The sequence below is a fragment of the Semicossyphus pulcher genome, unplaced genomic scaffold (genome assembly GCF_022749685.1).
Source record: "Semicossyphus pulcher isolate SPU_LCO1_2020_fin unplaced genomic scaffold, fSemPul1.0.p SCAF_2, whole genome shotgun sequence".
NCBI lineage: Eukaryota > Metazoa > Chordata > Actinopteri > Labriformes > Labridae > Semicossyphus > Semicossyphus pulcher.
In genome coordinates this window covers 21,579,076-21,592,348 of record NW_027211693.1, presented here as the reverse complement: position 1 = coordinate 21,592,348, position 13,273 = coordinate 21,579,076, and the positions used below count along the sequence as shown (strand labels likewise).

The 13,273-nt window shown below is 40.5% G+C and overlaps 1 protein-coding gene across 3 annotated transcripts; it reads right to left on the bottom strand.

Moving 5' to 3' along the window:
• Positions 1 to 475: 475 nt before the first annotated feature.
• Positions 476 to 8,223, bottom strand: simc1 (SUMO interacting motifs containing 1). Of its 3 annotated transcripts, XM_069669973.1 has the most exons (11): positions 8,076 to 8,222; positions 7,765 to 7,996; positions 5,666 to 7,006; positions 5,322 to 5,569; positions 5,162 to 5,231; positions 3,739 to 3,899; positions 3,094 to 3,186; positions 2,835 to 2,966; positions 2,471 to 2,627; positions 2,197 to 2,281; positions 476 to 796 (listed from the first exon to the last, which is right to left on the bottom strand). In XM_069669973.1, the coding sequence occupies exons 2-11, from the start codon at positions 7,918 to 7,920 to the stop codon at positions 585 to 587; spliced, it is 2,655 nt and encodes an 884-aa protein (XP_069526074.1). In that variant the 5' UTR covers positions 7,921 to 7,996; positions 8,076 to 8,222; the 3' UTR covers positions 476 to 584. The 3 variants fall into 3 exon arrangements, with proteins under 3 accessions (XP_069526074.1, XP_069526073.1, XP_069526075.1); XM_069669972.1 differs by having other exon boundaries at positions 7,765 to 8,222; XM_069669974.1 differs by lacking the exon at positions 2,471 to 2,627 and having other exon boundaries at positions 714 to 796; positions 7,765 to 8,223.
• Positions 8,224 to 13,273: the final 5,050 nt, after the last annotated feature.

The following is a 13,273-nucleotide window of genomic DNA, read 5'->3' as shown; positions in this document are numbered from 1 at the left end:
TGATGTTATGGTTGCATCTGAGGGTAGATCAAAGGAAGGAACTGGAACTGACATGTCTTTGCTGGCAAAAGACAATTTCATCAATTAAGAGAAGCCAGATATTAAAGCTCCTTGAGGAGTTTTTCCCTGGTTATGAAACTGACTGAAATTAATTGTGATTACTCTATATGACCTACAAAGGCAAACCAAACCATCAGCGACAAGATTGATTATTTCTATATAGTTATTTTTAATGCCTGAAACTGCTGCTGGAGGGTAGGTGTCAGACGAACTGATCAACTGCCCGTTGCCTTTGTTTACATTTTCCAGGGCAAATATTTAGAGTGAGTAATATATATGACTGTTAAAGAACCACCACTTAAGCATGGACAGGACAAAAGCAGCAAATATATAAGAGGTACGACTTTGTCCACAGGGGGGCCCAAAATCAACTCAAACCAAAAGTTCCTCACGGGAGCTTTAACTCAGGCCCGGCCTTTATTTAAAAAAAACACAAAAGTTCTTCAAGGCAACTCATACAAAAATATAAATATTTAATTAATAAAAGTCTTTATATGAGAACATAAGAACACTGAACATTAAATTCAACACTGACAGACTTCTAGCAGGTAATCCTGTAGATAAGTGAGCGACTCTTCCACATGGAGAGGTAAGGCTTGTCCAAGGTCAGCCTGGGATCTGGACAGGAAGGCCTCCACAGCTTCACGTACAGCAGATTTGGATACCATATCTTCCTGTTTGTAGACCAGGGCGCCAACTCTGCTTCTGTGGTCGCCAACTGAGCTGCTAAGGTAGCCTACATATAACAGATGAAATAATTAATTGAAATCCATGCTAAAGACTATCACAAACATACTTTCAATTAAATGACAATACAACCATTTGAATACAGGTGACTTTAAGTAAAACCTTCAGCACAAACAGGCAAAAAGTCTAAGCACAGGAATGTTAGATGTATGTTAGATATATATAAAAAAATTTTGTAGAACACTTTTTTAATAGTTAACAGAGAATAAACAGAGACAGAAACACAAAAGTGGATAGATGAGTGATAGTAGACAGAGAATGGTAAGTAGAGAGGAAAGGGAAATACATTGAACTACCAGGATAGTCCTTTCTAACCAATGTACCAACTCCAACTTTTCCCTCTTTTACTGTCTCTGCTGTACAAAAAAAGATTCCAATAAAGCAGCTCAGTACAATCCCATATGGTATGGCACCACATATTGCACATTCACTGGAATCTGAGGTTTCCCACAGGCTCCAAGCACCGTCTGCTTCCTGGCAGCAGAACACTGGAAAGATGACCTCATCAATAAAGGCGTTGGTTTTCGATCCTGATAAGCTTCCTCTAAAAAGTACTTTTTATAATTTTGTGGGAAAAATAAATCTGATAATGTTTTGTATGATGAACATTTTTATATAATTCTGAGATAAACAACGATCTTTACTGCCAAAAATGAAGATGTCTTTTATCACAGTGTATTTATTTTCTACTGTGCTTTATCCGCTTTGATAACCTGCTCAGTCGGTCTGCATTTAGGTATGTGTGTCAGGGACTGCAGCAACAATCTCCTAAAGGGAGCCTTTTATTCTCCTGTTCATCACCACATTTAACTCCTAAATCTAGCGTTAGTATTCAGTCTGAATACATCTCATGTTTTACCTGTGTTAATGCTTTCTTTGTCATCTGTGATCAAAAACATCAGATTCCCAAACTGTCAGATAAAGTTAAAGTGCGCGTTCTACTCATGTTCAGTAGTACAATCTCAGTGCACCAAGGGGCATCTCTCCTGCTGGACTGATGAAAGCCCTATTAGCAGAAGAGTCATTCACAGTGGATGTCAGTAGAGGAGTTTGTAACTTACCGCAACCACAGTCCGATAAAGCTGACTTAAATGGCAGTCAGCACTGGAGCAGAGTGTCGGAGCAGTCGACAGACTTGAGATGGGCTACCCTGCCTCATGCTGTCACAATGCCCTGCGTTTCTATTACCCTTCTTTGCCTCCATCAGGGTTAGTTTTGTTTGTACTGTTAGTAAGTTTAGTTTGTGCTGACTTAAGACTTGGTAAGTAAAGTCTGCAGCCTGCCTTGCTGCATTACATACATGACGCAGCATAATAAAAAACGGCTGAATCTTTCAACAATCTTTTCTTGTGATTATTTTTTTGCACAAAATGATGCTCAAAATCTCACCTTTCATTGCTTTGTTGTAGCTGAGCAGCAGCATCCAGAGAAGGTGCACCAACTCTTCCCATCTCTTCCACCTTTCAGTACCATCCTGGAGAAAAGAATCATGGATCATTTGCATTGATTGGTTGCATGTTGTGGCAAACTTTTAGTTTAGTGTAGCTTGTGGGTTCTCAGTCATCCAGGCTTCAGTTCTAAAAGAGAACTGAAGAAGCCTTTTGGTGGAGAGGTGAAACGTCTTCAACAAGAGATGAAAACCAGATACAAGAGTGGTATTCACCGCTGGGTCTGGTGTCAGAGTGCAGTTCTTCATAAAGTGCAGCAGAAGACGGAGTGACATGGGCAGGGAGGTTTTCAGCGGGCATGCATAGTCCAACAGATATTTCAACAGCTTATATCTCAGCAGTTTGCTCTGCAAGCTCTCCAGCAACAACATCCTGTGTTTCAGAAACAGAATGGGCAATGAGGACTTAAAACACTGGGAAACAGGTGGATTGTGACGTCGAAATAATTTAAGATTTTATTTATTGGTTCATTCTGAGTTCATAGATTGATGTATTATAAACGCTATATATAAATAAACATCTATTTGGTTTTCATGGGAAATAAAATGACAAATATAAAACCTTATCTCTCCTCCTCACCTGTGTGCTCGTAGGGGCACATCGCCAACGAGCATATGGAAGAGCTCCTGGGACAGTTTGGCAGAGGTGATAACTGGAGACCTGTCCACCTCCAGAGCCAAGGACAGCATCCTCTGGAGGATGGAGACCATTCTGCAGGGGAGTAAGGGAGAACAACTTCAATGTGGAAAAGACAACGATCACAGTAAATCTGAGAGTAGTAACATTCCTTATTATCAAAGAAAAAGTATTCAATTATATTATTTTCTCTGTTATTCACCTGATTTGTTCCTCTTTTTCTCTGGCTGCTTCTGTACTCTCTCCATGCTCTGTTGTTTTCATTATGATAGAAAAGAGCCACTTGATGACGTCCCTGGCAAATAAAACATAAACAGTTTTGCGATAACATATTAAAGAATAGAAACCTGTTGTAAATGTTATCCACTTTTATAACGTGATCAATATTGTATTGCATATGTGATAATGAAGAGAGTTTACATTATGTAAGGTTTAAATTGTCAAGCTTCAAGACATCTTATACCTGTAATCTGAAATAAAATGTCCTAAACATCCTACTGTGTTAACTTTTGATTTCTTTATGCTGCTATGAGTCTCCTTTATGTGAAAGAGCTGGGGTTTTTGCAAACCTATGTGACATCAACACCAAAGAGCAGTTTATATAATATAAGATGCCGCTGATGAGACAAATGGGAAAACCTAGTTTCATTAATAAACTAAAAATTAAACAGACCTGTCAGTATAATACAATACAATACAACTCAACAGCAAAAGAAAACGTCTCCCCCCGAACTATGTAAACAAAAACTGTATAATAAAAATGCGTATCATTATGGTGATGTGAAACACTAGGCTGACTAACCCTCTAATCTAGTTTTAAATACAGGCCCCTGTTTACCAAACTCACCTGACATGAGAGAACTGCTGATCGCATGATAGTGTTGCCTTTGCGATGGAGAGGTGGAGGTCAGAGGAAGAACATTTTGCCTTGAAATCATCTTCCAAAGTCTGCACAACATACTCCAGGAGCATGCGCACAACCTCAATCCGATGTCTCTTTGTTTGGTCCTATGGAAGCCAGAGGGGTACATACAGGCTGTAAACATGTCTGTCTAATAGATACTGACAGAAACAAATCGAATTACTGTTCCCTAAAGACAGAACCAACAATTCCAACAATAATTTGGGAATGACTGTTGGTGCTTTCAGAAGACACAGACACACAAGAAAATGTTTTATTATGAATATAAAAAACAGGTTGGCATATTTGTTATTAATTTACCTGAGAGAAATCTGTTCAATTAGCTCATCAATTGCATCAATAACTTCACTCTAATTCAGCCAGTGAGACCAGAACATTCAACAACATTTAAGCCATTGCACAATATTTTAACCAAAATCCCATTCATATAGTTAGTCATTCTTATAAATAGGGATGGGCACGGATATTCGAATATTCGATTATTCTAAATGACATACCAACGTCATTTAAAATGTGTAAAAAGTAGAAATAAAGAAAAAACTGCCCTGGCACAGCAGTGTAACTATTTAATTATTTAAATCTCCGACATTCCCTCAGGATCGGACAGGATCACATGGCTGTATCCAGTGCGTGCGTAGGATAATGAACACTGGACAGTGTATTATTATCTGTGGGCGATTGTTGGTGCTGGAGGTAGTTATGTTTCAGGTTAATAATAAATTCACCTCTTAGTTCTGTGTGTGTGAGTGTGTCGGTTTCTGCGTGTATTAGAGAGAGCGTGCATGATGGAAAGCTTGGCGTCTCTCTCTGGCTGTTTATGGCCCATGCGTGGCTCGAGCAGAATCTGCCTGAGGTGAAGCAGGTGTGTGTGTGGAGGCAGTGGTGAGCGTGTCCACATCTTCTGGCACTTCTCACCAGATTGGCACCAAACAGAAAGCAGTATCATGATGTGATGAGCGGGGGAAACAAAAGCTTGCCGTCTCTCAGTCCTCTGCTCTGTCCCATAAACAACTTCATTTCACCGTGTCAGCAAAAACACTGATATTTCCTTATGAGGAAGAGCACTACTTTGCGTCCCGGTGTGAGTAACAGAGACTTGCTCGTTGTTAATGATGTATGCCAATCTTACAAATGTGCCCTTTAAATAGCAGAGACCGACTGCGTGGGTGCGCTACACTTTTTTATTTCTTTTGTAGTGAGGTTAACTAAATATCAGATATTTTTAATATAGAATATTCGAATATTGATATGCCTTCAAATGCCCATCCCTAACTCTAATGGTACTGTGCATGGCTATATCACCCAGCTTTACTGCGTAGTCACACATTTTTGTTGCCTTGAGTAGTACCTGATTCCCCATGAATGTGGTCAACTGCTCCCAGTCCCATGGAACAGTGGTTTTATCAGCCATGTGGTGTCTACAATCAGAAAGCAGTTTTATTTTCTTCATTCAAAGATGGAAATGGGGGCGAGTACAGTGAAAGTTCTTATCACTGAGGTTCCCTCACCTCTGTGTCCTCATCAGCATATTAAAGGCCTGCACACACAGGTGATAAGGACACTGTGGGTCAAGCAGAATACCATGCAGCAGGTGGAAGGTGATATCTTTGGGAGGATTGTAACCAGGCTGAAGCAGGTCAGACAAAAGCTGCAAAGTGCCCTCTGGGTAGTTCACATCGATGGTAGTGTAAACCAGGCTCAGGCTCTGACGGCAAAGCACCTCTGGAGATCCCAAATCTTTTTCTTCCTTGTGGATCTAAGAAGAGAAATATGTCATACATTTAGCCTAGCATACACTGAGTGTAAGAGTTAAAGAGAGTGACATAGTGGTATGTAGAGAAATAAGTCTCACTAGGGCCTGAGCTGTTCCGGACGTTAATTCCTTGAGTGTTGAGGGGCACACAAAATGTCTGTCTTCCTCACTGGCAGCCCTGAAGTTCATTTCAGATCTGCTGTCTGTGTTCTCTTGTTCTCCATTAAACTCATCTGACCACTGAAAAGACAATGGACTGTCATTTCCCAGATCCCCTACATATTGCACGCTCCCAGATCCACCATCCATGTCCTCAGCTTTAAACACTGACAGAGGAGGTTCAACGGGGGCGCTCCAGTGCATGAGGTCAGAACTGCCTGAGGCCTCATCAGTCTTAACCTCCTTTAATTGCCATTCAGATGTATTCTCAGCAGGTGTTTGTTCAGACGTGGACGCTGGAACAACTTGGCTCATTAGGTTTTGAGACAGAGAGTCAATGTCATTAGGCCCAGAAGAGATCAGTTCTGTGGGTGGAGGGTGGGGCGATGAGTAAGCGGAGAGATAGCTTTGTCTAGAGCCCGATATATCTGATTTTAGTTCTTCCAAGTTTGAGCAGAGCACTTCTTTTTGAAAATGTGCCTTATCCTGACATGACAAAGAGGATGATGGAGAGGGGATAAGCATATATGAGAGAGCATCCTTCACGTCTTCTAAAGTGTACTCCCTTGTATCTGTGACAGTGGTTCCTCTATCCGAGAGGGGGCAGTCAGCTGTGCTCTCTAGATGAGATCTTTCAGCATTTACCTGTTTGCTTGTTAATTCATTTCTTTTCTCTTGTTGTTCCTGTCTGACAGGAGATCCAACCGTCTGAAGATGAGCCTGATCCAGGTCTGGCTCTGTGTGCGGACCATTAGTTGTCCTCAGATTACTGCTGCATTCTGGTGTTTCACTGTGACCACCTGGTGGACTGATGTTCAGTGACATTTGCGTACAGTCATTTGTAAAGAGGACATGAGGACTTGATATTTTCAGGTCAGTAACACGAGTTTTAAGAAAAGGCAGCCGTTTTAATTTTACAGTTGGTATGCAATGATGTGCATTAGCAGTCTGCTTTTGGTGTTGTGTTTGCAAATCCAAACATCTCTGCTTTGGTTTATGCATACAGTCCCGCAGTTGTACAGTTGGGTCACTTGAAGAGCTCCTCTGTGAATCATAATCTTTTTGGTTTGAAGTTTGATCCAGTTTTGCACTTCTTCTTTCTTCTTCTTCTTTTAGTTGAAAGTCGTTCTGTGGCAAATTCTCTGTCTCTGTCTCCTGTTTTGTTCCATTTGCCATGTCGTTTTCAGTCAAGTCTACCACTACCAAGGAGGTGGAATTTTTTCTTTTGCGCATCTTTAGCTCTGGCATACTCCATCTTGGATCTTTGAGATCAATATAATGCTGGAAATGAAAAAATGGACAGAAAAATATTAAATAATCTTTGTTAAAAAAGGCAAGCAAGTGGAAAACTCTCCAAAACATTTCTCCTCATCTATTCAAAGGACGAAAATAATTACTTTGTTTAAAACCTTAAGTCATTGTTATCACCCCTCTTATATTAGCTGCATTTTGTGTGATATACACACAGAGCCTTTATATAGGGGTGGCTCTTCCTTTTATATCCCTGGGTGTTTTATGTCATTGTAGATTGCAAGCCAGGGAACAGGACTGCTTTATGGTGATATAATATATCTGGAGATAAGAATGTGTATCTTAAATAGTTAACTTAACCACACTCAGGCAGCAATATTAGGCATGAACTAGAAAGCATATGAATATTTACGACAACTTAAGGACATATTATCACATTATAAACACTTTATACTAGTCAGTTTACGTTAGACATATGTCGCTAACAGGTCTTTGGCACATTAGCATTTAACTTTATATCATAACTTACAGTAGTTCACCACAACTTCCTTGTGTAAACCGACGGTACACAAAGTAACATTTTCTTAAATTGAAGTTGTGCTTGCGTCTTTTCATTACAGAAACAGCTCATTAACATGCTGGACTCTGAAAATAATTACACCTAAAGTCACACGGTACCTCGCATTATCCTTACCTGACCTGTAGGAGACTATTACCTGAATAAAAACATATTTTTGTTCGTGTTTGTCGCTTTAAATTCACGGTTAAGTTAAAGTTCGTTGACTTACCGTTGGGACGTTGACGTTCAAGGCATCAACGTCAACGCGCACAGCACTGAGAGGCAGTGGGTCAGCTTTGGTCATAAAGTGACTGTAAGAGCCGACTATTTCCACATCAGAGTCGTCTTCGTCACTCTCGGAGCTGAGAGTGATCACATCAGTCATGTCTCCTACTTAAAATTCATACGAGACTAAAACTGCAGAAGCTGGTGTTATCAGACCCATGATAGTCGCCACAGACCTAATAAAAAGAAGATCTTATGGTGCAACTCCCTTCCATGTTTGATCAAAACACATGGTAGCGGTACCAGTCATGTTACCTTAGGACTTTGTCATGTCCGTGTCAAGAACGACAGCTACATGAAGGGTTGATTATGAATGTCACTTCACGATACGCCGCAAGTTAACTAACCAGCTGTAAAAACGAAACTACCTTAGCCGAACGACATCCGAAAATATAATCCAATGACATCATGTCCATACGGTATTCACACTGCGAAACTGAACTAGCACATTTGATAGAAAAGAAACTGACGCTTCCTGTTTATATGTTTTCTTCTGCAGTATTGCACATTTCAACCAGCTGGCCTGTGTGTCTCCGCCTACTGTACTGGCGGGAGATGGCTCAACCTACGAGTGTTCCCATAATAATAAAACCTTTTCATCAAAGTATGTGAACTTTTTCCACACTTTTTTTCAACCTTGTCACATTCACCTTCCTTACTATTGCACGACTATTGCACCTCAATATTTAGGCCTGTTTCATTGTTTAACTAATCTAGGGATAATTTAATTTCACCTTCAGTGGGTTTCAGGAAGCAAACAAAAAATGTATTTTTTTGCCCCAAAATGAAAGATGTTATATAGAATGAGTTCATCTGCAAAAAAATGAATCAAAATATAACATAATACAGCAGCCTATTTTTTTCTTCTTGATCGGCTGTTGATCTTTTCAGTTATTCCACTAAGGTGTTTTGGTTACTCTAATGCTTGACCCATTATGAAAAGGCAAAACTTAAAACTTCAACAGTTAGAAATTCAGAAAAAGAGCAAGAACTGCACTATTTTGAGCAAATAGAAACAAATGAAGCTGTTATTGTGGTTTCAAACTAGTCACTGTGGTTATTGGATAAGGGAAGTCTATCTCTATCCCAAGTCAGGTCAACCAGATTAAGTTACTAATATGACGATGTTTTTAATATTTGCACAGGCAAAAGTTGCTATAATAAATGCACAAACACCAAATTTTCCTCTTTAGTGAGTTGATGTAGTCCCACACATCACCATTGGAGGGCACTCATGTTGTGCCAAACATTTTAAAACTTGTCCGTACGCAGAGGACAGTCTCGTTAGATCTGAATTTCTAGTGAACTGTGAACAGAACTACTCATAGAATAGGACCTCAATTAAGATCAGAAGACGTGCACAGGCTACAAAATGTATTGTACTTCCCTTCTAGTGTTTGCGAAAGGACTGTCTGCCCTGCTTCTGTAGAGTGAGATATATCTTTCAAACATAATGTGGAGGCCCAATGCTCACTCGTATTTCTCTGATGCCTTGGGATGTATTTCTGATACTCGAGGGCCCACTGGACCTGAAAAACAAACTCTTTGGATGCAAAGACATAAACACAGTGTCAGGATCAAGCAGACTGCAGGAAATAGATGCCACAAAGTTTGGTATTTTTAAGCCATCCTCAGATGCCACTTTAAACGCCATTGTCATTCTTTCTCTACTGTTATGAGGATAGATGTGAGTGTTTTTGCGGCGCACGCCACGGTTTAAAGCTGCTTCCTTCTGATGGGGAGCTGTAACACATAGACTTATTGTGGTGTGTTGAGTTGATAAGAAAGCTGCCATTGTGATAAGCGCATTAAGCTGTAGAAAATGTGCACAGTGAACTGCTGTCCACTTATAGCCTTGTTTATTTTGTTATGATCTAATTTTATTGAGCAAATTTTGAATTATGTAGCTAGTTCATGCATGCATTGTGGACAGGAGATATTCCAGGAAATGGGAAAGTATTATTCTGTTATTTTTGCTTGCTTTTCAAGATATATGTATGAAAGGAGCTATTAACCTGAGATGCCGCCATCATTACACCCTGAGGCAGGATGAGTCATCTGAACATGCACAACCTCCTGACACCTCTAAAGTAATGTGAAGACTTTATAAGGCTGGTTATGGTGCGTTTAAGCCTGAAAACGAGTTCTGGAGCAAACATTTCAAAACAGACGATGAATTTCTGATCAAAGTTCTTATAAGTCAAGAGTAATTATACGTGTTATAATGTTTGACACAAGCCAAGTCATTATTGTAAGTCAGTCCACGTTGTTCCATTCGTAAGGCCGTGCTCCGGGAACAGAAAATACAGCAACAACGTCAAACTTAATTCATCTGAAGAAGCGGTCCAAGTTCAATTAGACAGAGAGGGATGGAGAGGTTTGGAATCCCAGATGAACCTGCAAACACTCTGCTGCCCATACATGGACACAGATGAAAGGATGAAATACTTTAACAGCAACGGAGCACGTAGGCTGCGTGGTTTCCTGTTCTAAAAGCTGAACAAAAGCACGTCTTTAGTACATATCTGGATCCAGTGATGTCTGATATGAAGCCAGCTGGCTCTAGGTAGACATGATTCAGGAGATAATTGGACCTACTTTAAATAGTGCTGCTGTCTATTTGTACTATAAAAGGAGGCCTACAGCTGCCTTTTCTTAATGGGAAAAAACTAAAATGTATTTATTTTGGGTAATGTGAGGGACTATTCTCTCAACACAACAACCCCTTCGTCTCAAACTTCACCATTACTTTTAAAGGGATAGCTTACTTAAATGGATTTTCTCACCTTCACTCTTGCTGCGCTCTGCCTTTCCAGGGCAATGAGCTCTTTCTCAGCAGAGTGCAGTGACTTTCTGGTGTCTCCCCTGGCACCTGATAGCTTCATACTGACAGCCAGACTCCAGGAAGTTGCCCAGCCAAAGTTTAATCTCACACACAGTCCCATTGATTATTGTTAAACCTACTGAAAGGAGCTTTTGTAACTGGATATAAACGTCTCAGTGTAATTTTGATGCCTTCATATAAGCCACAGAAGTATACCAGACTGCGCAAAGTTGTTTTTAATGCCTGTCAGTGCCTTCACACTGAAGACAATATGCAAATCACTACATATTTGAATGCTTGTTAGTTGATGGATTTTGGTATCTTTGGATGTAGCCAGGCTATCTGTTTCCTGTATTTTTGCTCAGCAAAGCTAAACCTATCCTGGCTGTATCCTTGTATTTGATGGACAGATATGATGTCACAGTCTGCCGCAGTATTTTCCCCTCAAGGTTTCTGTCACTCAAACCTGGACCCGCCTTTCTACAACGTCACCTGCCTGCCTGCCTCCCTACCTTCCAATACCTTCATGTAAGCTGCCTTATGTACAATAAAACTGCACTTGGGTCCTTCCCCTGTTGCCTCCTGTTGGTGATTGATCATTTTTCAGTCAGTTTTCTGTGCATCAGCTTTTGTTTTGCTTTAGTCTCTCTTGCTGAGTGAAGGTCAGACCTTTGAGTCAGAGTATGTTTAGGTCCACTTATTGCAGCTTGCCAGCTGTTGTTGAGTGCTCTCTACAGCATGTAGCAAATCAACTAAATCCTTGGGCAGGAAAGTTTCAGTCTTTAAAAACTGTCTGACACACAATTTGTTTCTCAGTTTAAAACCTCCTCCATGTAAAAAAGAATATTATATTCCTTTAACCACACCAGTAACACCAAAGAAAACAAGTGATAATATTTCCTTTGCTTTACGGCTGTCTCAGCTGGAGAGGATATGGAGGCTGTCAAGGACACTCACCTGAGAAATGCAGCAAAGCATGCTGGGAGCAGTTTACACTACAAAGTTTATTTTCACAAGTCTTATCTTTATGTTGCAGAATCAGTGAATAAATCGAATCCAGGCCTCAAGGCATAAGACTTACCATGCACATGAAGGAGCATGTGTAATTCATTTGACAGAGGGAAATCTCATTGTCAGGCTCTTCTTAGGACGTAGGGTACAAAAACATTTCTGTTCAACATTATGCCTGAGCAGAAAAGGTAAACAACAGCAGTGAAATCATCAGTCAGTATGAGGACAAGTAGTTTCAGTCTAAGAAGAAAGAGCAAGCAGAGAGGAGGAAGACGGCTATCTGTGTTTACTGAGGAGCTGACACTGAAGGAGAGACAACTGTGTTTATCCTTCCCGTCTCAGCCAGACAGCCTGGGCTCTCTGTGACACTGATAGAGGAGCTAGCCAACACTTTCCCACTGCAGTGGGTAAGAGGTCACATCTGCTACCTTATCACAAATAGCAGAGAATGAATAACAGGTAAAAAAAGAAAGAACATTCTTTATTGGGAAAAAGAAATCAACGCCATTAATACTTAGAGACAGAGTGCTTGAATAAACCTTCACATAATTCAACAAGGAGATTATGAATAAATACAGAATACTGAAGGAACTGCATTCTCTTGGCAGGGAGTGAATGCTGTTTTCAAAGGATAAATAAAGTTTCAAACTGTCTGCCTGAGTGAAGGCCAAGTCATTATGCACAAGCGGTGTGCTGATATTCAAACAGAACACGTGAGGTGGAAGCAAAAAACACCACAATGCTAAATCAAGTAGCGTTTCCTTTGCGGAGAATACTTTCTGAATAACAGGACTCTGAGTTTATCATCCCGCCCGTGGTATCGCTACTTAAAGAAGAAAACAGGAAGGCTTCGTTAAAGAGTAGAAGTACCCAGAACATTTACCAAAGTAAAAGCCCCTTAAAACAACCAGTTAAATATAGTAAGTGTTGAAGTAGAAGTCTTCATTCCACAGAAATATGGCCCCTGTGACTGATATCTATTATCTATACCACTTATCCTGTTCAGGGTTGCGGAGGTGGCTGGAGCCTATCCCATCTGTCATTGGGCGAGAGGCGGGGTACACCCTGGACTGATCACCAGTCAATCACAGAAAAACTAGACAGAAAACCTTTCACGCTCACGCTCACACCTACAGCAATTTTAGAGTCACCAATTAACCTAACAAGGATGTCTTTGGACTGTGGGAGGAAGACGGAGTACTGGGAGGGAACCCATGCAGACACGGGGAGAACATGCAACCTTCTAGCTTTGAGGTTCCTACCGTGCAGCCCTGTGACTGATATATTAATGTATGTTACATTATGAGTATATCAATAACAAGGAGCAAACTCTGTAGCTGAAAACTTAAGCCAATGCTGAAGTGCCAAAAACTGCAGTTCCTTGAGTGGCCACTTGGGGCTGGCTCCAAAGATGAGTCAATCCCCATTAGGTCCCATATTAAAATGTACATCTTTATAGCACAATGAAACAGTTAGAAGTCACCACTCTGATTTGTGTGCTACAAGCTGTCTGTTAGTTGTCACCTTAGCTAGACTTCACCTCTTGACCTTTGTGCCGTTGATGCCTTTTGGACATTTTTTCTATGTCAATATTGGACAAATAATTAGCCTTGTTTAT

Coding starts and splice junctions, on each gene's coding strand:
- simc1 (XM_069669972.1), bottom strand. CDS start 7,920: ATGACTGATGTGATCACTCTCAGCTCCGAGAGTGACGAAGACGACTCT. Junction 3,187..3,738: donor CAGCAGTTCTCTCATGTCAG/GTGAGTTTGGTA, acceptor TTTATTTGCCAG/GGACGTCATCAAGTGGCTCT. Junction 2,967..3,093: donor GAAAAAGAGGAACAAATCAG/GTGAATAACAGA, acceptor ACTCCCCTGCAG/AATGGTCTCCATCCTCCAGA.